Source organism: Puccinia triticina, chromosome 13A, assembly GCF_026914185.1.
Source record: "Puccinia triticina chromosome 13A, complete sequence".
Lineage (NCBI taxonomy): Eukaryota > Fungi > Basidiomycota > Pucciniomycetes > Pucciniales > Pucciniaceae > Puccinia > Puccinia triticina.
The window spans coordinates 4,028,783-4,055,082 of record NC_070570.1 but is presented as its reverse complement, the minus strand read 5'-3'; the positions used below and the strand labels follow the sequence as shown (position 1 = coordinate 4,055,082).

Sequence of the window (26,300 nt, the reverse complement as noted above, 5' to 3'; positions counted from 1 at the left end):
GTGGGTTATGTATCCACTCGATGACCGGTGTGTGCCAGTCACCGAGTGGGTTATGTATCCGCTCGATGACCGGTGTGTGCCGGTCATCGAGTGGGTTATGTATCCGCTCAATGACCGGTGTGTGCCGGTCATCGAGCGGGCTGAGACCCACTCAATGACCGGTGTGTGCGGGTGCCTGATGTGGACCTCCCATGTCGGCAGCGCCACCGCAGCGCAAGGGAATGACGCCTGCCCGACCATCACGACGGGTTGGCCTGCGGGACGGGCGACCCGAAGGCGCCCAGCGTGGCTTACAACAACCTGATGTGGGTCCTGACGCCACCTGGCCTTGGGCGCCCCGCCCCCTATCACCGTGACGCCAAGCTGAGCATGGCGCCGTGGCTTTCCCCGATTCGTCCGGGTGTGTAGTTTGCATCCATATGAAGTTACTGCCGCGCGGGTCAAAGATGCATCAGCGGCGTGGCGGTGGCATCGTCGCCAAGGATATGCACTTGGCATGCAGGGCCAAGTCGAGGAAGCCAATGCGAGTTTGCTGGGGGAACTGGAACGTGTATAAAAGAGGTGCCCTTGAGTTTGGATAATCCCCAGGGCATCCTCTGCCGCTGTACTTCCAGCGTGTGGTTTGTCCTCACCCCCTCCGCTGTTGCACTTGCGCAGTTTGAGGGGCTAAACTCGTTAGCCCCCCTTTGCATAATGCCTTCAATGCGGCGCGCTGGGGGTCATCCTCTCACTGTTTTTTAACCCTGCTAGACAGGGATGGACAGTGGGCCACGGTGCATCAGCTTGCTGATGTTAGGTGGCTGGTTGCAGGTTATAGTTGTATTTTTTTTGTTGTAAAATTATGTTTTTTTGTTGTTTTGGCATTTGTAGAGGGAAAACCCTTTATGTTTTTTTTCTGGAAGTTGTAGAGGGGAAACCCTTGATTTTTTTTTTAAATTTTTGGATATTTGTGGGGGAAACCCTTGAATTTTTGTTTTGTGATTCAGAGGCTTTAATAAACTTGGATTAATCTCCAGGTTGGTATTTAAAAATGATTGGGAGTGGTGGCATCATGAATGAGTCAAACTGCCAGATTCATGAAAAAATGAGGCAAGCTGACACTTGGTTCCTGAGTGTGACATCAGCCAAACAAAGAAAAATCATCATGAGGAAGAAAGAAATATCACTTTTTTAGGTGCAAGGATCTGAATAAATCAAACAAATATCAGGATAGACCTCAAAAATGAAGAATGTGTTTTGTGTTGGGTATAACCCAATCAGTCAAGCATAAAAAGATATATTAAGTCTGGTGCCCACTTCTTATGGCTGTTGTTATCAGAGGAGAACTAAGTGTTTCTTCCATATTTGTTTCAGCTCTTGCTATTTTAGACTTTCATGTGAAAGATCATGTGAAAGACCAGTTCTGCCACCCCTTCACTGCAGGATTTTGAATGAGCAGGGTCGTCGGGGAGAGAATTGGTGGTGGTGAGGGTGGGGGAGAATCCTTGCGGGTTCGGAGTAGGGGAGCGCGTGGTTTCCTCTCGTCGAGGATGTAATCAAATGGACGGATTGGGCGGGCGCGGACTGGAGGTGTGAGCCTGAGTCTCTATAGTGACAGCAGGACACAAGAAATGGGGGACAACAGTTTGATTTCTTGGGATAAAGAAAATACAACTGTAAGAGAAAAAGAGAAAGAGAGAGAAAGAAACCAAGCAGGATAAGATAGAAGAGAAGTACTAGGTTATTCTAGTGGGAATGCACGTCCACTGGCAATGCTACTCTTCAGAAGAGTGCTGCTAATCTGTGCTAGAAGTGCTACAGCTTCCTCTCAGGAGGGTATCTGGATTAGATAAGTTTAATCCAGCCACAGTTTTTTAGACTTCTCTCTGGACAGTCAAGGTTCTTAATGGGAAACCTGAGGGACAGCCCTGCAACCTAGATTTTGAGGCAAAGGCCAAGTGATTATAAGGGACAGCCCTGTGATCAAGATAGAGGCAAAGGCCTGTAGAATTGAAGGGACAGCCCTGTGATCAAGATAGAGGCAAAGGCCTGTAGAATTGGAGGGACAGCCCTGTGATCAAGGAGGAGGCAAAGCAAGAAGAAAAGGCAGATCAAGCAAGACACAGAGTTGTACCTCTGAGATAATCAAGGTTCAGTGAAAGAGGTTACTTACTGTCAATATCCTAGGCGCCTGTGACGGTAGGTATACTGGGAGTAGAGTAGGCTCTTTGGTGGTGATCCTGGGGTTATCTGGGTGGTGGTTCTGGTGTGCTGAAGTCTGTAGATCCGCCTCAGGCAAGGGGGATCCTGACTACGAAAATTTTCACAGTTTGCTTATGTAATTTACATATGTACATGTGGTTTGGCGCGCCTGGTAGCGCTGACACGTCACAACTGCGCAAGGGCGCCATAACTCAGTAACTCAGGGAAGGAGTATAGTTACAAGGAATTTATAAGTTGTAACTAGGGTTAAAATTGCATGAGGAAACAGAATATGAAGTCAAAACAAGGTTATCTCTTAAGATGAAAAAGATATAAAGTAATTTATATGTAACAAAGGTAGAACAGGCAGCTTTTAGGTCAGCTGTGATGACTCTAAGGCTGACAGGAGGATAGGGCAGGGGATTGGTGGACATAGAAAGCGTTGAAGATCTCGGTCATGACATCGAGGAGCATGATGCTTCATATGGGGCAGGCGAGGGCCGGCGCCGAGGCAGGCGGAGCAATGGACGATGACAGGACCTTCACCGGCGTCGACGGCCTGCTGGACGCCCCCAGGGTGGGTGGTGACTAAGGCGTCGAAGGCCTGGGCGGCAAGAGAATTTATTTCGTGGGCGGCCCGCTATGACCGGCACAGACCGGTCATCGGAGATCCGAGTCCCCTCAATGTCTCGACCGGCACAGACCGGTCATCGGGAGGAGATCTTAGTCCCCTCGATGACCGGTGCAGACTGGTCATTGGAAGGAGATCTGAGTCCCATCGATGGCCAGTCAGACCAGTCAACCGGCCATCGAGAGGTGTGAGTTCCCTCGATGGCCAGTCAGATCTATGAGCCCCCTCGATGGCCGGTCTGAACGGTCATCCAGAGATGTGCAGACCGCCAAGGAGGTCGAAGCCTCCTCGGCAAGCGAGGGCACATTCTGACTGCTTGAAGCCGGCTTCCTCGGATTCGGAACAACCCTGGATGTCCCTGACTGGTCATCCAGAGGAGTAAACCTCTCAAGCTGACCTGTAAACACTCGGACGAGTGTGTACAGGACAGCATTTTGTCTGCCCAGGTGCAGGGCCCTGGCGACAGAGTTGTGTTCAGGCAGGTGCAAAGAATGTCAGTGTTAGATTATGAATAAGCCACACACCTCATTATGAATACGCAGCAACTATCAAAGCGAGTCATCCAATTCTCACTAGCATCCAAGAAAAAGTACCGGTCGCAAACCTAACCTTGATTTTCACTCCACATCAAAAACGACTCATGCGCACACAACCTTGCTGGTCTTTTCCTCACGCGTTTACATCATCATACTCGTGAGGAAGAGACTAGTAAGCACATCAACAATCACTAACGTTATCCGCACATCAAACAAATCAAAACTAATCCGAACTTTATCCACCCCTTTTTCTTTCTCCAATCCTTTGTTTATCCTTCTATCCTTTCCGTTAAATCTAGACATAAAAACCTCTTGCGCGCGTCCCTCATAATCACCAAAAACAAAACTCAAATCAAATAATCCCTGCGTCATCGCAGGTATGCTATTTCACATCTTTTCTATATTATGAATGTATATATAATACCAATCTAATCAATCACTTATTTTTGTCTATCTTTGTTCTTTTTCCTACATTATTGTTTTTCTAGGTGTGTTGCTGTCTTGTCGGAGAAGTCGTTGTCATTGTTCTTACAGGATTCAAACATTGTCATCTCAGGTTCGCTATTTTTGTTATAGTTTATGATTGTTTTATTCTTTTCTTTATTTCATGCTTTACAATAAAATCACGCGTTTACATCATCATACTCGTGAGGAAGAGACTAACATAAAAACCTCTTGCGCGCGTCCCTCATAATCACCAAAAACAAAACTCAAATCAAATAATCCCTGTGTCATCGCAGGTGTGTTGCTGTCTTGTTGGAGAAGTCGTCGTCATTGTTCTTACAGGATTCAAACATTGTCATCTCAGGTGTGTTGCTGTCTTGTCGGAGAAGTCGTCGTCATTGTTCTTACAGGATTCAAACATTGTCATCTCAGGTGCACTTCGTATCATCCTAAAATTTACAGTCAGGGCCCAGGGACCTTGTGTCATGTGCGAGCTGGGACCAATACTTAAAGGGCTAGGGGGAAGCTGTCTGTCCCCCCAGGGGATCTGGGTTTTGTCCCACCCCCTCCCTGAAGGCCCCCTAGTCATTTGAGTAGGCTCCTTCTTGATTTTAAAAAACACAAATTTGAATCTTGAACAAAACTTTAAAATTTAAACTTCAAACTCACACAAAACAAAAAATATGACCACAATCAAAACATACAAAAGATAAAATAAACTCAAACAAAACCAAAAATTTACACTCAAACAAAACATAAACTCTAAATTCAAACACAACATAAACTCTAAACTCAAGCAAGAAAACAAACTTGAACTTTTTAAATTTGAAAAACACAAATTTGAAACTTTTAATTTCTTTTGCCTGCAATTTCAATGAAATGCAGCATGAACCCATGAAGTCAGTTTCTGTGAAACTGTGGTTTTAATAAACTTGGATAGGTGATTTTGTCAAGTATTTAACTATTTAATCCGGATTCGTACTAGGGTTATTTACTAAACTATTGGTATAAACTAATTTGGAAGTGCTAAAACGGAGATATGGTCCTTGCACTTCGCCAAAAACAGATAAGTTCTCCTGCCGTAAACTAACTAAATTCACTAAAAATATGCTAATAAAATTTTGCTACAGTAGTTCAAGATGTATATTGAGCCACTTGCTAACAAGAGGATCCTCTAATCACGTTGGGGACTCCCTTGTAAAGCTCAAAAGTGTTCCTGAGAACCTTTTGCTGAGTGCGGAAAGGGATGTATGAGAAAACCTCTGCCTTTCCTGGTTCACTAGACACTAAAAAAAGCCCACCAATCTCAGATTGGCAGGTTTAATGTAGTGATAGTGGAGTGTTATCAAAAGATAACTGTTGTTATAAAGTGGGTGTGATGAAGTTGCTAAAATGTGTTATGAGTGAGGAGTCTGGACTTCAACCAGATGATAGTTGGTCAAAGAGGACCCTTCAGAGGTTTGTGTTATGTAATGTGAGTGTTGTGTAGAGTTGTTATTTTGTGTGTAAGTGTTTTGTAATTTGTGTAAAACCAAACTATAGGGTGACTAATATATTGTGGAGTGAGCAGTGCCTGCATGTGTACACTGTATGTATGTAAGTGATGATGCAGCTATGTGTAAATATGTATGTAGCTATGTATGTAACTGTGTGTGTAACTAAGTGTTGTAAATGTGGATTGTGTAACTGTTTTGAGGTTGTAAGGGGTATTGTGAGTGTGTAAGAGTATGTAACTTCTGAGTGAGTGCCCTTATGAGTGTTCTGTAAGGCAAAACTAGGGGTGAATTTGTCCCTAGAAACTAAATCTGGAGGAATATTAAGTGATTGATAAGAGGAAAAGGGAGATTAAGATTAAAACTAATAGAAATAAGGAAGAAAAAGCAGAAAATTTTGATTTTGGTATATGGGATACCATAAAGCATACCAAACTGCCCACAACCTCAACCGCTTCCAAGCAGCCTACCAGGAAGAAGCCAAAAACAAGCAAGGGTAACTCAGTCAAACCAGTCGACTTGTTGAACCCAAAGCCCGATTCTTCACCAACAGTCACCGGCCCCATAGGTTCTGACCCAACAGCACCTCCTCCCCAGCCAGCTCCCAATGTGTCTAGCGGTCAACCTGCTGAATCAATACTCAACGACGTTCAGCATAGCTTGGAAAAACAGCACCAACATTCTGAAATTCCAGCCAGCGATAAAGGTCAAACCAACGCACCAGCTGACCCACTTCTGGATCCTTCCTCAGTTCCACCTCCCAATCCACTGTCTGAGCTGGTACCACCCAAACAGGAGCGACTAAACTCAATCCCTACCTCTCTCCTCCCTAGCCCGCATCCACCATCTCAAACACCTGGCGGCCCATCTGCCTCCACAAGCTCTCTCCCACACAAAAATAAACCACCACAAACTCCTTCCAATGTGCCACCACAGCCCACCACCAATTCAGAATCTGCGGCACCTACCACAAACAACCCTCTTGAAACAGGAGACAAGCTTCCCAACAATACATCCACCCCTCTCACCAACAGCAACCTTACAATCATCAAGTTGGTTGATGTTAGAATCAAGCTGGTCAAGCTCCATCAGGAACTCGACGGGGTAAAACCCAACTGGAATAAGTATCAGGATATGTGGAAATCTCTATCCAAACTGGTCCAGTTCCGAGCCAGATCAATGGAAACCAAGGCACCTCAAAGCCCTGACTTCCATTTTGCAAGGACATCTTTCTTGTACTCATTGTGGATCAAGAACATTAGCTCTCTGGGTAAGTTTTTTTGCTGCAGTATCCTACTCCTTTTTATACATCATCTTATTTCTTTTCCTTTTTCAGCCCCAGAATTTCTAGGACCATCAACCAATGAGCAGTGGGACTGTCCCAATATCATCGACTTCCCACTTCTTTCCAGATTTTCAAATAAGGATGAAAACCTCCAGCCCCACGAAATCATCTCACCGTTCGTCAAGACACCACATCCTGAGTCAACTCTTGTCCGGTTCCTTGTCTGGCTTCAAAACCCTCCAGCTAATTTCATTTCCAGCTGGGCCAAGATTGTTGCAGCCTCCATTGAACTCATGGCTGAAAACCTTTACAAACCACCGCCACCTGAAACCGCTGAAGATGAGGATGAGATCACACAGGCAGTCCAAGTCCTTGATCACCTAGAAAATCTCAAGAACTCATCCTCAACATTTAATTCAACTGATCAGAACATCCCAACCACTGAATCAGATGTTATTCCACGATCTCACTCTGTCAACGTACTCCACACATTTTGTAACATGATTATTGATGTTTTCATGGGGTATGTCATCTTCCAAACACACGGTCTCAGCCAACAACCTCTCACAGGCACCCAGAGGAAGAAAATTTCACGTACAACTCAAAGCTCCACCAAGAAACCTGGCGACTCTGTTGCACTCACCACAAGAACCAAGGAGGATTCATCCTTGACGGACCAGAAGGATGAATCAGCTAAGCGACTCCAAGCCATTCAGTCAAGGCAAAACTTTCAATCTCTGATATATTTCTTACTAGCTGGTGTTCAGGGACTCTTCATTGCCTCCCGGGACCACCGCACTGCTCCTGTCTTGGAATGTATGTCTTTTGTTCAGGCAATGTCAATCATCATGGACAACTCTGTGGCCCAACACACCCCTGAAGAACCAATATGGAAGAATCTCTCTGCTTATATTGTTCGACTGTTCCAACCAGCTTTCCAGTCACCAAACAAGATCTCAACGCTCCACAAACCACCCACTTGGACTGAACTTGCAGAAGCCATTACCACTGATTTCCTAAAACAATGGCAACACAAGCAACCCACCAGCCCATTCCTAATCTCCCATTCCTCCTCTCAGATTACTGACAAATAATCTCTAATATATATGTTTTTGTTTTCATATTGTTAACCTGCTCCTTGTTGCCTTTTTTTTTTCAATCCCATGAGTACCCACCTCGGCTGCATGAATTGATTCTTTCCCAACCCACCACGCCTTGAAATACAATTGTACTGATAGATTTTCCATGGTGTCAATGCCTAGAACAACAATTACACCCTGATTTGGGTGAGATCAGGTGACCATAACTGGCCTGACATTGTGAGAAATTTGCTGCAATCAAAGCCATCTGCCGCAAGTGGCAAGCCTAGCAAAATCCGGGGCAGCCCTGCCCAAAAGCTGAAAAGACTGATTGCACCTACGTGGATGCGGATACAGATTTGGTAGTATGAAAACAGAACACAATTTGCTTATTGCAATGTCACTGAACAAGGGTGCTATCACTCAACATCAAAGGTGAGAGTCAATTCAAACAAAGATCTATTGGCATGACAAGCGGCCAACATCATGTTGCAGTTCTGCCAGTCAAGAATGACCTGAATAAAAAAACCAAGACTAATGCTTCAACTGGGAAAGCTGAAAAAAGCAACTGTAAGCACTGGAGTCCTCAGAAAGCAACTGTAAGCACTGGAGTCCTCAGCCAGGCTAAAGAAACAAAAAGCTGCTGTACAAAACTCCTGGTATAAGAATGTTGCTGGACTTGGACCCAGGGGCATCACCTAACACCTGGGTCATCATGGGAGCCACAAGCCTCCACCAAGTTGAGACTGCAATGTCTTAGAAATGAGAAAATTCTAACAAAACTGATGATTAATGCTTCTCACCAGACCTTCCCATCAATCAGGTAAACAACAAGGTAGTCACGGTGCAACACAATTTCTTGCTGGATTCCACCTGATTTGCTGTGTTACACATTTAGCCATCTGAATTGCTACCATCACCACAATCAGTTGTAGTTCCACCTCAAACAATGCAATTCATTTATATACATTGTGTATTTTTGATGCGGCAGGGGGATTAGATCAGTAAAGATTTTGAATCCCGTTGACCTCCCTGTTGAAAACGGTTTGTCTCAAAAAAATGACATTTCTGTCTTGAAAGGCTCTTGTTGAGAATGATTCACCCAAGTACACAAGTAGACATCAACACAATATATCATAATTGGAATAGAATCTGAGGCTATCTTATGAATTTGACCTGCACTGGACCGGGTTCTTTTGGGAAGGTGAGAGAACTTTTACCAAGAGGTGCAGACAATGACAACTAACAAACTTAAGTAAAAATCCTATTTGCCATTTCAAACAAGATCTGTCTGGGTCTGGGCAAAGTGGAATTTGCACAAGATCAGATTTCATTTTTTGTTGAAAATCTTGACTGTCTGAAAAACCGCCTGGGGGGTAGCTTCTTTCCTCCTCTTTTCTTTTCCTTCTTCTCCGGCTTCCAATTGTCCACTTTCAAGTTGAACCTCTTCTTCGGATCCTTTCTGAGAACATAGGGAGTTGACTGGCAGCGCCTCAAAACTACAAAGACATCAATCTTTCCCAGAAACCATTTTTCACCCAGTTAGCTCTGGCTTTTTCGGATATAAAAGGATAGTTTTTTGTGTATAACAAACTGACCTTCACCTTGAACACCCCATCTTCTTGGGCAAGCCCTTGCGCACTGCACCCCTGAACTTGTATCCAGTCACCACGTTCCAGCTTCTGAATTCCTTGCAATGTGGTTGCATTCCGGGCGGATAGTTGAACATTCAGCTTCTGATGAAATTCAAGGAAAGGAATAGGTATTCCCCCCCCCAAAAAAACGGCAATCCTCAGTCAATCATCACAAAAGGCAGCATCAATATTTATAAAGGAAACACCTTTCCAAGGGAGGAGTCCAAAACTCTGACATAGCTGTTCCACTGGTTCCCGCGGTTCCAAAAGACCTTCAATACATAAACGCTTCCGGAAACAAGGGCTTTCTGGACTTGGCTTCCAACCAACACCTCAAGATCCCCCTTATGTGCAATCCAGGAACCAGGTGGCACATCAATTCTTGGATGAGAAGTTGCAGATGAGGCTGCAACATGTCCGGAGATGAAAACTTGGGTATCTCTATCAAGCAGGAGAGGTGGGAATATGGAGCTGTATGTCTTGAGTACTATATGGAATTGAGCTGTCTCAGAATCTGATATATATTTAACTACGTTGGGACTGGCAACACAGTTGACCATGTGTATCTCCTTACTAGAGATGGCAATCGGTACCCGGGTACCCGCCGCGTGTCCGGGTACCGCCTGCTTTTTTGGCCCAAAACAGATACCCTTACCCGTACTTGGCACCCGCGGCGGCGGTACCCGGGTCTTTCTGGCGGGTACCGGCGGTACCCGCCAAGTTGTTTTTTGTAGATATGTGCCTGCTCGCCGAGAGGGATCCCTCTCGGGCTTCTGCGAGCTGGTATCAGTATACCTGCCGCCGAGAGAGGATTTATACCTGCTCGCCGAGAGAGATTTCTCTTGGCGAGCACTGGTATACACACACCAGCTCGCCGAGAGGCATTCCTCTTGGCGAGCTGGTGGGTGTATACCTGCTCGCCGAGAGGAATCCCTCTCGGCGAGCTGGTGTGTGTATACCAGTGCTCGCCAAGAGGAATCCCTCTCGGCGAGCTGGTGTGTGTACACCTGCTCTCCGACCTCTCGGCGAGCTGGTGTGTGCATACCTGCTCTCCGACCTCTCGGCGAGCTGGTGTGTGCATACCTGCTCGCCAAGAGGAATCCCTCTTGGCGGGCTGGTGGGCGTATACCTGCTCGCCAAGAGGAATCCCTAATCCCTCTCGGCAAGCTGGTGGCGCTGCAGCCGGGGATATCACACAGGACTTGCACCAGAAGGGGGTCGGGGACATACACAGCGGAAAAGAGGTAGCAGTATTGGCGGGTATCAAGCGGCGGTACCCGGGTACCCGCCTAAAAATCACACAAAAACCAACACCCGTACCCGTACTTGGCACCCGCGGCGGCGGTACCCGCGACCCTGATGAGTACCCGCCGGCGGGTGCCGGGTACCGCCGCGCGGGTACCCGTTTGCCATCTCTACTCCTTACCAACAATGGTGATTGAGCAGAGTTGGGTCAAAGACATGTGAATATTACCAACATAATCAAGCATTGTGAGTGGATATCCAAATACTACTTTTGATTGTGAATTGGTGGATTTACGAGTTGAAGGATGATGGCATGGTGGGAATGATTTGTGGGCAAAGCTCCCATCTCTTATAATTTTTCTGAACCACTCTCTTCGTGCACAGAATTCTGTCAAGAAGCTATTTCACCACCAATCCCCTTCATCATTATCTTATGAAAGGCTATCCACCCCCACACCCAGGCAAGAACAAAGGAATTCTATTATGTAAATTATCACAATTGAGTTCTGCATCATCCCTTTCAGCTACCTATGTAACAGCTTGGGCACAAATATGAACCAAACACCAATAAAGTTACTTGTCCCATCACATGCCACATGCATTTGTATGATGCGGGGATGAGTGTTGATTTTGTAGTTTGCAGGACAAGGGGGTAATTGACCAAACTTGGCCAACTATGGCCTTTGTTGGATCTACCACCAGGATGATCTCTTTGGTTCATGCATGTATTTGGCTGCAGCAGAAGAAAATATCTTCCCTGCAAGCGGAGTGGTGCACCCATTTTGTCACACAAACGTACGGCCGTACGTTTGTGTGACACAACCAATTTCACTCCCCTGGACCAAATAGATTTCCACATCAGGGCAAATGCGTACACACCTTCCCTTTCCCACAATCCAATGCTGTGTCTCACTCACATCTATCCTGTTTCTGCGGAAATAAAATGAACACCCAAGGTGAGAAGATGCTTCCATCTTCTCACCATCTCCAATCTCCTCAAGGTGTAATTATGTGAACCTTGCTGTGTCATCATTTTTTCCCCACCAGTGCTTATGATCTACAATCTTATGCTTTTGTATCCCATTAAACCCATTCTATGTATCTAGGCAAGCTATCAAGATTTTCAAACTTGGTCCTGATAACCACCCCTTACAACTCAAATCACCACAAAACAATCAAAACAATCCTGGAAGCTTGTCTGCTTACCTATTCTATTCAGCCTTTCAACAAACTCTTCTCACAACCTAGACATATTTTGGTGAATTACTTGAGAATTCACACAGCTTGCTCCCAGGAGTATCCATGGTCAACTTACAAATGGCCTTTCCAAACAGCACTTATTTATTTGCAGTGACCTTGGCAGCAAGCAAAAATTTATCAGAATGTAGTCTAGCCAAGTGGTACCTATTTAATGTGAGGTTGAGGATTGGAACATTTGATGTGAAACCCTTGATATTTATTTCACAAAAAAATGAAGCTGACAGGCAATTTGTTTTCAGTGCAATTAAAACTATAAAGAATCAGAATGATCAAACAAAATACCAATAGTACACTGGGGATTCCAGCCAAGAGAGAGATGGAAAGCATGAAAAAGATAGAAGAAACAAGACATGTAGTTTATTTTTGAGATTTTTTTGAATTCTGTTTGGCAATGTGATTTTGAGCATCTTGGATCTGCTGCTTCTGTCCAGCTATCTTTGTATTGGACTGAATGTAAGCCACCACTGCATTTGACATCTTTTCAGACATCTGGCAGGAGAAACCAATCCTGGTATACTTATCAGAAGGAGAGCAACCATCCAAAGTCTGGTGTGTATCAGTGCCTGACCTGAAGACACACATAGTGACACCAACCACCTTATGCAGGTCAATATAGACCTGAAAGTCACGGAAAGTGAATTGACCACCAATCATGTCAAAACCGTTGTCAGCCAAAATTGGATCATCCAAATTTGATTTGCTGGGGTTGAAGATCAGAATCCAGCAAACTAGAGTCCAGGTGTTGATGTTGGTGTCTGTGTGTGGACCGTTGAAGAAATTGTGCATTGTGAAAGTGAAAAAAGATGCAAAGTCAAACATGTTGTAAGGTGTCAGGTACTCCATATGCGCCATTGAAGGGAGGTTGGCGTTGATCAATGCGTCTCAATACTCCTTGAATGCACGGGCAGCAAGTTCTTGAAGATGTGTTGCAATCCATTCGTTGGCCTCTTGATACGCCACAGCCTTGTCTTGATCGTTATATCTACATTTCCTGATCATCGCAGCAAGTCGACCAACAGAGCAATAGCGTCCAAATCCTTCCTGTTTCATTCCCTTCCTCCATCCACATGCCCAGATTCAACCACCCATAAGAGGCCCATTATTCTTCACCGGACCCACAAAGTTGGTTTGATCAAGGAAAAAGCATACGAGCTTTTCCCAGCCTTGAAGTTCCTTGGGCAACATTGAGGAGAATGGAATGGTTTGAAACTTGCAGAAACCTAGGCCATTTCTTGGAGCAATGACGCAAGTTCCAAAGGAGAGGTCGTAATAGGAGGCTTTCAAGGTTGCTTGTGAGGTCAGAAGTTCACTGGGGTTTGGATCGTGTCGACGTTTGGGGGGAACAAAGTAGTAGAACGTGGGTTTGGAACCCAAGGAGGCCGTGATTGTCTGATTTAAATTTTCTATTTCCTTGGGGCTTTCATCATCTTCAGTAGGAACAACAAAAGAGATCTCTGCTTTAGCTCGGTATCTGGCCCATTGGGCGGCGGCTCTATTCGGACAAATTTGCTTCCTAATCCTATTCAAAAGAACAATGGACCGACGTCAGTTGTTGATTGATCAAAAGCAGAAAACAAAGTAATTGGTGGAATTTTAAGGGGTTGTAGCCGAGTGCAGGTGCAAACTATGCTTGCCCCCAGCACACATGCTACTAATCAAACAATTGATTGATAAAAAAAGAAAAGAAGGGGGGGATGGCCGGGTGCAAAGTATGCTTGCCCCCTGAACCAATGGAAAACCAGAGCAAGAGAGAATAATAGAATGACGGGATAGAGATGATATAAAAAGCAGGAAATAAATATTCAGTTTGTACTTTTGACCGGCATCCTGAAGATCGTCAGCGTTTTCTGTGTCGGTTGTTTGCTTATGAGCTGGATTCTGCGGGTGATGTGCACCACACCCAGACGGTATAGTACCAGGAAGTGATAGGTCTAGCAAACTATTTGGTAAACGCAGCGGGGTCTGCTTGCGGCCGGGTGGAGCTGATGTTTGACCACAAACGTTGGATGATCTGTTGCTGAAGAACAAAGAACTGTAAGCAAAAAACCAAGTACCTGGACCTCCTCATTGATGGCCTTGAAATCTCAGGAAGGCTTACTTGTGGGGGATTCCACTTGTTGATTGGCTGCTTTATCGATTTTGTGGATGCAAAGAGTTTGGTGATTGAAACTGGCGCATTGCATTCAACATAGCTGCCAATGGTCGATTCAGAAGGGGATGCAGAGGCCTAGCTACAGAGCTCTGCCCAACAGGCCAGTGTGGCAGAGCGATGTTTGCCCCCCCCCCCCAAGATGGGATCATGAAAAGGGGGCTGTCGTTGTTGATTGTTTGCTAGAACAAAGCCTGAGTGCTTTTGATTGATTGGTTTGATATCCAACAGCATGGCTGGTGGCAAGCGGTTGGTTGGGAGGGGAACAGGGTGACCGATGTCTTGAGGATGTTGAAAGAAACAATTGGTATCAAGATTAGTGCGTGAAAGGACCCCCTCTCCCAAAGAAGGAGAAGGGCATGCTTAGATGAGCACAAGAGGAGTTACATACTGTTGGCTTGAGGTTGAAGATGAGCATACGGCCCGGTTGCCGCGAGCGGATGATTGTTTGATTGGAAGACAAATCGAGTGCTGGGCTGTTGCTGACAATGATCAAGATGATGAGCTTGTTGGTGTGCGTGTTGATTTGGATTTGAAGTCAATATTGTTCTTGCTTGACTGTTTTTGAGGTTCAACCCATCCCGCAGGGGTCTGTTTTCAAACTGGAGGGAAGTTGTTGGTCAGTTCACTATGTATGTACATCCTGTTGTTAGATGATTCCTTGGTTTTTTATCTAGGACAGTTGATGGGCAAGGTGGAAGCACCCATAAACAATCCAAGGAACTCACGTTGTTGTGATTTGTGTTCGCAAATGAGCCTGTGGTTTGAGGATTGACTGGGCCGATTAATGGACGTCGATCGTTTTGATTTGACGTTACAAGATAGGGTTGGCCTCCAATCCTGTTTCTGTCAACCTGGTTTGCTTTATCATCAAGCATACAGTGAAGCCACCAGTGAAAAGAGTACATGTGGGGCATCAGGGCAATGAGAACAATCAATATGATGATATTTGAATCGATCGATTGATCAGAAACAAACAAAACAAACAAAAAGGAACTTACTTGCTGATCTGGACTGGACAATCGCAGCAGAAAGACCGGTGTGAGAACTCCTTTGGGATGGGTTGGCAGTTCTTTGAGGGGAAAATAACAATATGATATTCCAGCTAAGTAATACTACTGTGACGGGTGGTTTGAAAGACCTGCCCCTCTATTATACTACAGAATTCTGAGAACAAATTTATTTATTGTTGTGGCGTGACTTTTATGACAGAGAAAACCTGTATGTAGTAGTCTTTATCAGACCTAGATCAGTTTCAACAAGTACAAGATGCGTATAAAACCTCTATATGGTGAGATGGGCAAAGAATATAATCAAGTGAGAATATGTTTTGTTGGGTTTTTAATGGTTTCAGCAGAGGGAAATGGTGATGGAGTGTGGTATGAGATTTCTATGTTAATGTATGATGACTGTGTCTTCCGTGATGATGGCAAAATGATGACTGGTGACCACTGAGCTGGGGTGCCTGGGTGATGCTGGAAAAATGGTGGTAGGAGGGCCTCCTTATATATTCTTTTCTGAGTTATTTTTGCTGGTGAGGGCTGCACTCGAGGCATTTCTGCTGGTGGTGACCCTGTGGATTGCACTGCCTTCTGCAAGGGGTGCATAACTTAAACTGATGTTCCGCATGACAATGTGTGATTTGTACTTTTTAAGGCAAAGGCCGCATAGGTTGGTTGCACTTCCAAAGTGGAGGCTTTCTGACCGCATGCATCGATGTAAGGTCCGCGCAAATCTGTTGAGTTGTTGAGTGGAGGCCTAGTCAATGCAGTCTCCAATGCGCAGGTTGCGTGAGGTGATCTGTAGCTAATAGTGGAGGCCTACCTAACTAGTAAATCTAACTATACTCTTCTGTATATGCATGCCTTTTATGATTTATATAACTTTCCACCTGGGTATGGCCTGTACTAAACCTATAATTGTAACTAACTCTATACTAAAAGAGCTAGCTGGGTAGTTGAAGTGAGTGACTAGGGTTAAGTTTGTATGTAGAATCTATTTCTCTAGTAATATTCTATCATATGCAAGTATTTTAGGCTGTGAGTTGAGGTTTTTGGCAGTTTTGTTGCGCGCAACAGATCTGGATCACCACATCCCCCCCCCCAAATTAATGCTGTCCACACCATTCCTAAGCAAGCAACAAAACTGTTGAGTCCTTCCCACTAAGAAATTTCTAGTCGACTGATGTTGTTGTAAGTCCTTGACAATTTTGTACAAGTTTCCGTGCCTTCTTTCCTGTTCCTTGTGTTTTTCCGATTGGCTACTTGTGTTGCATTGAGTCAACTCCAAATCGGTATTGTATATTCCGATCTATACATCCTTTCTCTATCTCAAAATCTAGTATATGTATGTCCTATGTAAACCTATTCCCCCTGCCACTCCCAAATCAAAGGATCCTAACACTCTACGAGTATACTCTGTACCCCTGTTGTTGGCCCAAAGAAAAGGGATGTGGTTGATGATTCCCAACAAAAGTATAACATACGTCCCCCAGTTGATGATTTAAACACTCTTGATTAACCTTCCCTCCAACTGGCTTCCCGTATTTCTATGAATTTTTAAAATAACTCTTCCCTTCCGTCACATCGTACTCCTTTTAAGGCCTAACTATACTTCTATTTTCTCTACTAAAAGAAAGGGTGATGTTGTCCAATATTACACCCGTTTAAAAATTCTTCCCTATGTTTCCACGTCCTTCCATTTGATAATACACTTAGTTTAGAAAATTAAGCTAGGATACTCTTTATAAAACACAATTTCCTTCTTCTTCATCCATTTTCTAAAATTTCCTATCCAGTCCTGAACTCGCTTTGTTTGCCAAAATCTACTCCATATTCCTCACTAGTGCTAGTACTAGAACTACTACCTGTATCTTTGTTTGTACCCTCCTCATCCATTTCATCCTCATTACTCGTGCTGCTAATACTGCCGGTATGTTCATGTGTGCCTTCTTCATCCTCCTCCTTGTCTTCTTCTGTAATAGGTGCTGCCTGGACATAATAACGCTTGATATGGTTGGCAGTGTACCGGCGACTTAGCCTGGTTCCATCCAGTTCTTTGAGTTTGTATGGACCATTGTTAATTTGGTGTATTACCCTATATGGACCATTCCACCTGTTCTTGAAAAGTAGGCCCCATTGATTTTCCAATGATTTGTTATAAACTAACACCAAACCTCCTGGCTTTAAAGGTGCTCTCCTGCGATGAGCCAATCTCCGGTCCCAGTACTTCACAGATTGCTTTCTAGCTTGGTACAACCTTTCCGTTGCTTCAATAATGTTCTCTTCTCTTTGTGCTATTTGTTCTGCTCTTGCTGCTAACAAATCACTAGTTGTTCTGACTTTGTCCCATTATACCGTTAAGTAACTCCTTAGTTCTATATCAATAGGCAAGACCGCTGGCTGTCCAAATTGGAGTTCAAATGGCGTGAAGCCGGTCGTCCTCTTTGTTGATATTCGATCCGCCAAGGTGACCAGGGGCAAATACTCTTTCCACTTGCTTCCATTTTCCCCACATAATTTAATAAGTGCATCTTTAATCTCTTTGTGCCCCCTTTCAATCATTCCTTGAGCCTCCGGGTAATAGGGTGTTGCTGTTCTTAGTTTTGTTCCTACTTTTTTCATTGCGCTTTGAAGTTCCTTTTTAAATTCAGCGCCTCCATCTACAGTCACCTCTTTTGGAACTCCATACTGACAAATCCATTCTGAGATAAACCAGTCGGCTATAGTTTTTGATTTTAGATTAGTCAATCCTGTAGTCTCTGCCCATCCCAAAAAGTCATCCCTGGCGATTATGATATATTTCCATTTTCCTGCTTTAACATGTACTGCATCCATACTGACCCGCTCAAACAAGGTTGATGTGGATGTTGCTTGACCAATTTCCTTGGGAAGATTTTTGCTTCTCTTTTGACATGGCTCACACGATTGAACCCAATTTTGTATCATCTTCTTCATCCCTTCCCACCAAAATCGTAATTTTATCCGTTTATATGTCTCCGCAATCCCTCTATGACCAAGTTCCTTGTGTAATGCTCTCATCACCCGTTGTTGATTCTTAGGATTTGATATCACGACTTGTGCATGCGGTAATGCTCTTTTCTTTAATTGATTCTCTTCAAGAAAGTAGTTATGTGACCGCCGCTTAATTTTCTGAAACTCCTGGTCTGAACAGTTTGGGGGTCGTTGTAAGTCCTGCAGATATAAAGCTATCTTCTTCCACATACCGCACTGACTGTTGTCTACATCTGCAACTTTTATAAACAACACATTTAGAGGCTTAACACCCAGTCCTGGGTGTGGTTTAACCCATTCTTCATCCTTGTCAAAATCTTTCTCTTCCTCTTCCTCATCCAATGGGCGTCTTGACAGACTGTCAGGCATTGTGAAAGTTTTTCCCGGCTTGTGGACTAAATCAAAAGAAAAAAGTTGAATGAATGCTACCCATCTCGTCATTGGTGCGCAGGGCAAGCTTGGTGTATTGATCATTTCCATTAATGCTTTTGCGTCCACTTGTAACTCAAAATGTTGCCCCCATAATGTTGTCTGAAGTTTCTTTAGGATTTTGGTTACTCCACATAGTTCCAGTTTTGATTGAGCATATCCTGATTCTGTCCTCGAAAATCCCACCGATTTGTATAACACGGGTCGGTCTTTGCTGTCTTTGTCTTTTTGCATGAGCACTGCCCCGGCTGCAATGTAGCTTGAGTCTACCGCCAGAGTTATTTTTCCCGCATCCTTCTCATAGTTTAGTTTGTGCAATACTATCTCTTCTCCAATTATTTCTTTTAAACGTTGGAAGGTTTCTTCACATTCTTTTGTCCATTCATATTCTACATCCAGTCGTGTCAACCTCCTCAGTGGTGCTGCCAGCGCCGAAAAATTTTGGATGAACATCCTAACATAAACACATATTCCCAGAAAGCTTCAGACATCCTTCTTATTTACCGGCCTTGGCCAACTTTGAATTTTGTTAACCTTCTTCTTCGCCACCAGTCGGCCATCATGTGACACCACATGACCAACTATATCTAAAGCAGGTACACAGCAAGCAAATTTTTCTCCAGAAATTGTAAGACCAGCTTCCTCAATACAAAACAAGACCCTTTCCAAAGTGACTGCGTATTCCCATACAAACTTCCTAATTCCTGGATTCTATGCAATTGTTTCATTATTGTACGTGGATCGTGGCCCCTTGATCCCTCCATTGTCAATAAATATACACACATTTTCCGGAATCTCTTCTTGTCATATCCATGTCATTTGAGCTTGGTAAACAGCAACTGAATTAGTAGCACCTTGGGGTAATCGTGTCAACTGGAGCCTCCCTAGTACTGTTTCAAAAGTAGTAAGAGGTCTTGACACTGGTGCGAGTTCTCTTTCATCATATCCTCCCATGATATCCCCCAGTCCATAACACGCTCTCCCAGAAAAGGATTCAACAAATTCCTCAATTTTTGGAGGTAATCCTGCGTCCTTAATAGTCACCTTATTCAATGGCTGAAGGTCGTGTACAATCCGGAGTTTTCCATTGGATTTTGTAACACAAAAGACCGGACTTGAGTAACTTGATGTTGACTGCTTGTAAAGGCCTGTCGCAATTCTTTTCCTGACTAGATTTACAAACTCTGGTAAGATAGGTTTAGGTATTGGGATGGGCTTTTTCTGCCAGGGTTCATGTGCTACCACCGGTATTTGATATGGCTGCCCATAGCTATGTTTCAGGATACCTCGTTCCTCCTCACAAAAAGCTATTGATTTTTCTTGTATAACAATGACGTGTTTTAATAATTTAATTTCCTCTTCCATGAGCCATTTAGCTGGGCCAAAGTTTACCACTTTCAATCTTTCTTCTGTGATTCGTGCTGTGGGGGCAAATTCTGGTGGGTGTGGTGTCAGCGGTGTTTTGTAAGGATCCCTTGAAAGCGGAGGTCTCTGTAATGGGGGGTTGATATCTTGGGGCATAGGCTGATTTACTGGCCTAATTTTCTTGTCTATTGTTTTATATTTGGCAGCGTGTGCTGATAATTCTGCCATGGTGTGTATGGTATATCAATTTTTGATGAAAGTTTTTGTAGTTATATTCTTGATTCAGCTGAAAGGCTGGTTTGCAGTTTTTGGTCATACAGGACCATAAAAAAAATCCTAACCCCATGGTTTCTTTTCTTTTTCTTTTCTCTGCTTCCAATCAAAACTTGTGACTTAACCTGCGCCGCGCGCCCGGATCCTCTTGTGTGCAGCTTTCACAGAGATGAGGTGTCAAGCGAGCTGCGTCGGCCCGTCGGCGTAAGCCCGCTCCAAGCTCCACAAGCCCGCCCAATCTCTCTCCGCCGCTGTGCCCTCTCTCCGCCGGCCAATCCTGCGAAGCCGACGTTCTATAGTAAATGCATCGCTTCCAGCTTTCCGTTGCTGTTTTTGGTAGGTGTTGACGCTGTGCTCGCCTTGTTTCTCATGTTACTAATGTTACTTTCCTTTGTTCTTTCTCAGGCTCCGATTGGTTTAGCTAATGTTGAATGTATTTTTTGCATGTCATATGAATTAACGGCCTTGATAATCATGCGACTTCTCCAGGTCCTTGGTGAGTTCCTCCTAGTTCTGCTGCTACTTGGCAGAGCTACATGCTGATGTCTTGATTCTGAACCACCATACAACATGGCACAAACGGTTAAAGGCCCCTCCACTCGTCCTTCTACCTCATTTGATTGTTTGCTCCCTCGGCTCTGCCTGATCACGTACGTTCATGCCTTCTGGGACCGACTGTTGGTTCCACCGCGTGCTAATTCAACAATCCTCCTGTACAAACTCTGAACAACGTCGCCATCGAACTTCTGCTACCAGTGTGCCCCACCCGACTAGTTGTTGCCTACCCTGCTGTCCAGCTGGACATAAAAGCAACCCTGGTGCGCTGGTTCTTCCCTCTTCACTCCGCTATTGCTTCACAAGATGGCTGACCACCCTGAACAATACATCATCTCATCTGATGACTCCGCATCGACCGTTTCTTTTGACTCTCCTTATGTCGCGGACACCCCGTCCCCAGTATCTGATGATGATGATCCTTATTCTTACCATAACGTTTTTATGGCCTCGTCCAACAAGGCCAGCAACGACAATATCCGCTCCGATGATGATGATCAAGGTATTTTATGATCTTGTCTTTGTACCTGTTGTGTCAGCTGTTGAGTTTTATATCTCCATACACAGACCTCGATGTCCTGGCCGCCCATGCCGCAATTGACGATCACTTTGATAATCTTGAGTCTGACATGCTAAACTCTAGTGACCAGGATGTCAACGAATCTGATAACAACACTTCCAATCAATCTGATATCCTGGGTATGTTTTCTGTCGTAGCCTATTCCCTTATATGCATGCGTTGCTTATTTATAATATGCTCTCTCCTTTTCTTAATTTGACATTAGTTCCTCTCTTCGACGAGACGCGCGACTCTTCCCCGGATGTCAAACCTTATCAAGCTTATCCAGGGTCTCCCCGCGGGTTCCCGCGTTATAACTACGCGGATTACACTGTAGAGACGCTGGTAGATCCCCGCCTCCGTTACAACCCCTTTTGTTTATTTCCGCGACATCAGCTTCCCACCTTCCCCCCGGCGAGACCCCCCATGTTACCTCGCCAAATGTTTGAGGCATCTTTCCGTGACCTAACTATCCACCTCGAGAATCTTCTAACTCGTACTGCTCAAGGCCATACCGTCTATAATGAACTCAACTCTGTTGAGTTCATTCTGAACGTTGCCAATGATTGGTATTATGTATACCAAGCGTTTGAGTTCATTTTTTTTTTTTTTTTTTTTTTTCAAATGGAATGCTGACTTTGGTTTTAACTTTTCTTTTACTTCTTTAGACATGGTGTTGATAATTAAAAAAACCTGTTATATGTCTTTCTAGAAATCTTGTGGAAGCAAAACTATCAGCTCTTTCTACATATAAATGTTAGTGTCAGCAAAAAAACCCCGCCAGCAGCAATGGCTCCTGCCACCATTGTACTAGTCTATACATTCCCAATTTTTGGTTCATTGATTAACCTATATAGAACAGAACCCCAGAGAAAAAAATAAAATTGCTGGATCCCTTCTTAATGTACAGTGACGTTAGTATACAAGTGAGTCTCAATACCTTTGAGAGCTACCAAAAATTCTGATATAGTAATCCTAAAAAAAAGTTGAAAGAGATATAAGAAATGAATGGATAGGCAAATTTGGGCGCATTTTTCAGATGAAAACCCGCGCTCTGCCATACCAGGCATTAACTTGGTATCAAGGACTCTTTAGCACATGCTTTTTATACCACTTCTTTGCGCCCCCACCATACAACTTGTATTGGATAGCCAAGCTGACCACCCTGTATCTTGATCTCCAGGGACCAAACTTTAAGTATTGTGCTCCACCTTTTGAAGTCAAAATTTGCAGAAAATACAAAGGATCTAACCCGCCTCCGGGAAATTCCTTCAACCAGGCAGGTAGTCTGTTAAAGACCCTTTGCTGCCCGTACCACGTGAAAAATTCCTTGAATTGGGGGTTTATCCGTGTTTCTGCTATATAACCGCCCCAAGCGTCCTCTTCCGGGTCTAGATTTGTTCCCCAATCCACCGAGTTAATCTGATGATAAGTGTTCCAAGAGTTTTCATCCAGCTGCGCTGCTCCAAGCTCCAATGCCCAATCCACTGGTTCTGGTAATGTTATGTTCCACATATCCCCGTCCATCATTTCAAAGGGGAGAAATGACTGATATTGCTCCATTTGATGTTGCATAGATACCTCCTCATTTCTGGGTTCCTCCGCCTCCCAGTTTGTTACTTGTAACGCACAAACTTGTCTTAACTTGGGCAGATCTTTGTGCCATCCGGGTGCGTTTGGTAAACATATGGGGATGCAAAGTCTTTGTTGTTCTGAGTCCATAAAACTTAAGATTTCTCCCTTTTGGTTGGAGAGCTCCAGTCTGATGTTATGATCCGCTAGAAACGGCCTTCCCAATACGGTATGAACTGAGCCTTTGACAATAAAGAAGTTTGCCAAGTGCACATATCCTGGGAATACGGTTACAGGTATATTTTCAGCAATTCCAATGATTGGTGTGAAATGCCCTCCTATTCCTCGTAAGCGCATAAATACTTCAGTAGTTAATAGGCCTAGCTGGTCTGCAAGATGGTCAGGAATGATGTTCATTTCTGCACCAGTATCAACCAAAGTTCTGATTCTCCGGTTGTTAATAGACATGTCCACCATGCCGACAGGACAAGCATACGTGAGCCTTGAGTCTTTTTCATCCCCTTCCATTTCCAAACTTGTGGAACCATTAAATTTGACGTTGTTTACCCCCTTCTCTGCTGGATCCTGATCTGCTTGACCTTCACTAAGCGTCTTGAGAAACTGAGGGGCAATCTTTAAAATCTCCTCCAGTGTAAGCGTGTACGTCTGACGAAAGAATTTGTTTCAGATTGACCTGTCCATTTGGATTTCTGGTTGCTCTCTTGGGTTTTCTGGCCGGAGGTTCTTGGTCTTTGCCAAGGGTTCTGTGACTTGTTTAGACCTGACAGGGACAATGACACTCTCATCCTCATTTTCCTCCAGCCACGATCCAGGAAAGCTTTTACGCCTACTGGGTTCTTTTTGAGCTTCTTGCGCTTTGGCTTTGGGTTGACTTTCCCTCTCTGCATCCTTGTTTTCAAACAGGCTGGCTTCCAGAAGTCCCATTCTTTTCCTGTAGTCGCTGTGACTTCCAAAGGCCAAATCCTAAATTACTCTCCAGATCGTCCTCCCCCACATTAAACTGTGGTGGAAACCATGATCCCCATTCTTTGACTTCCGCTATTGCTGAGGTTGCCGCCTTCTCTCCCTTACCTGTCTCTGAAGAAGGTTTCTTCTGTTCTTCCTTGAACCGCCTGACCAAATCCCTGACTGAGGAGTCTTTATCCATTATTATTGGCTGGTTGTTGGGATAGTAGTATGTTCCTTGGTGTTTGTATACATTTCAAACTTTCAGGTCTTGCTGAAGGTATTCACACTGAGTTACCAAGTGTTTTTCTTTACAATAAAAACACTCTAAAGGACCCAATCTTGCCCTCCCTTCGGGAAGTCCTGGTGATGATGGTCTGCCGAAATGTGGAGGAACTTGCTGCTTCTGGTTCTCCGATGCTATGGTTAACTTTGTAATTTTCTCCTCAAATTCTTCTCTGGAGGAGGAGGGCTCCTGTATTTTTACCGTCTTTCTTGCATTGTCTTTGGGAACCAATGCCTCATTGTCGCCATCAAAATCCACAATAACCAGTGCTAGTTCCACATAGTGCTTAAGTGTTTTTAGGTTTGGAACAATATTCCTCCCATCTTTTGTTGTATGCAGCTCCTTTGCGTGGGCTAACTCCTTGGTAACCTCCTTCTTCAGCTCGGTGGAAAGTGCCTTCCATAAGGGGTCCCCACTTTCCAAGTTCAGGTTTCTATATTCCATCCTTGTAAAGTAGTCCATGATTTCTTTGTAAGTGCCAATAAATTTCTTATACTCTTGTCGGGTACTGATTCCGCCATTTGCTTGAGCCATCTGAACCAGTGTTGGTATTGCGTCCTCCTTATAGCGTCTTAATGGAGTAGCCCGACCCCATTTCCTAATCATTTCCTTCTTGAAGAGTTCCCAGTCACCACTCTCATGTCCTTCCATCTGTTCAATGGTTTTGCTGATTTTTCGGTTATGAATTATCAATGGTAGCTGGACTGCAACATCTATCCCTCCTGCTTTTTGTAGAAAGGCCACCTTCTCTACCCGCTTGATAAATAATTTGACCTTGGTACCATCAAATTGTAAGTTGGTCTTTTTGGTGTCCAGGACCGCTCCTTTCTGCTCGTTTGGGAGACTGATATCAACTCTTTGCCTGGACTGCTCAATTTCTGGGGACTGAGCAACTGAATTCAAAACAGAGTTGAATCCTGCCCAGATGGTAGTGTCCCCTCCTGGGGTTCCCCTAGTGTGGTGTCGAAGTTACAAATCGCAATGCTGTCGGTCTGTGTACCGGTGTCTCCGGTAAAGGTACATTTTGTGAGGCTTTTTCCTGTCCAAGAAGAGTCTGTACCAGATCTCTTAACTCAGCTACCGAATTTTCCATCCTCGAAATCTGCTCCCTTTGCTCTTGAATTATATTTGACTGATCCATAGTTGATTCTTTGTGATTAGACATGTTGATACTCTGCTTCTGATCCTGTTCAATCTTCTCCACGACCTCCTCAAGTGATTTGATTTCTTGTTCCGTAAGACTGCCGTTGAACCAAATCCTTCTCTGTTTGCTTGCTGTGTTCCTTCTGTCGCCAATGGCAGACTGGCCGTAATGCTGCTCGCTTGAATGTGCTGGAGGGGAATCTTCCTGATTCTGATCCAGGATGTGAGTTGATTCCGCTCGGGTTTTGTTAATCTGTTGCTGATCTTTCTGAAAGTTGAAGGCCACTTTTGGGACACCAGATGTGAGAACTCCTTTGGGATGGGTTGGCAGTTCTTTGAGGGGGAAATAACAATATGATATTCCAGCTAAGGAATACTACTGTTACGAGTGGTTTGAAAGACCCGCCCCTCTATTCTACTACAGAATTCTGACAAAAAAAAATTTTATTGTTGTGGCGTGACTTTTATGACAGAGAAAACTTGTATGTAGTAGTCTTTATCAGACCTAGATCAGTTTCAACAAGTACAAGATGCGTATAAAACCTCTATATGGCAAGATGGGCAAAGAATATAATCAAGTGAGAATATGTTTTGTTGGGTTTTTAATGGTTTCAGCAGAGGGAAATGGTGATGGAGTGTGGTATGAGATTTCTATCTTAATGTATGATGACTGTGTCTTCCGTGATGATGGCAAAATGATGACTGGTGACCACTGAGCTGGGGTGCCTGGGTGATGCTGGAAACATGGTGGTAGGAGGGCCTCCTTATATATTCTTTTCTGAGTTATTTTTGCTGGTGAGGGCTGCACTCGAGGCATTTCTGCTGGTGGTGACCCTGTGGATTGCACTGCCTTCTGCAAGGGGTGCATAACTTAAACTGATGTTCCGCATGACAATGTGTGATTTGTACTTTTTAATGCAAAGGCCGCTGTGGTAACCCTGTTCCTGTTCATACTATCACCCTCATATCACCTAAACCCTTCATAAATACCTCATTATTACTTCATATTCAGATTCTACGCCCCATTTTACCCCTAGTCACCCACTCATTTCACCTAGGATTTCCAAATGGATCAGCAGTTATTGGCATGTATAGTTTTGGCAGGTATTTTCTTCATACATATCCTTAGCATTATTACATACATCATTCATTAGTATCATAGCTACATAGGACTGCAGATCTTACATAACTTCATTACTCAT

At 44.2% G+C, this 26,300-nt stretch overlaps 1 protein-coding gene across 1 annotated transcript; it reads right to left on the bottom strand.

Annotated features, from left to right (window-relative positions):
• Nucleotides 1-14,320: 14,320 nt before the first annotated feature.
• On the bottom strand, nucleotides 14,321-14,815 carry PtA15_13A371 (uncharacterized protein; the record flags this gene model as incomplete). Its single annotated transcript, XM_053162562.1, has 2 exons — nucleotides 14,321-14,419; nucleotides 14,666-14,815. 2 exons carry the CDS (start codon nucleotides 14,813-14,815, stop codon nucleotides 14,321-14,323), a joined length of 249 nt encoding a protein of 82 aa, XP_053026526.1.
• Between the last annotated feature and the right edge of the window lie 11,485 nt (nucleotides 14,816-26,300).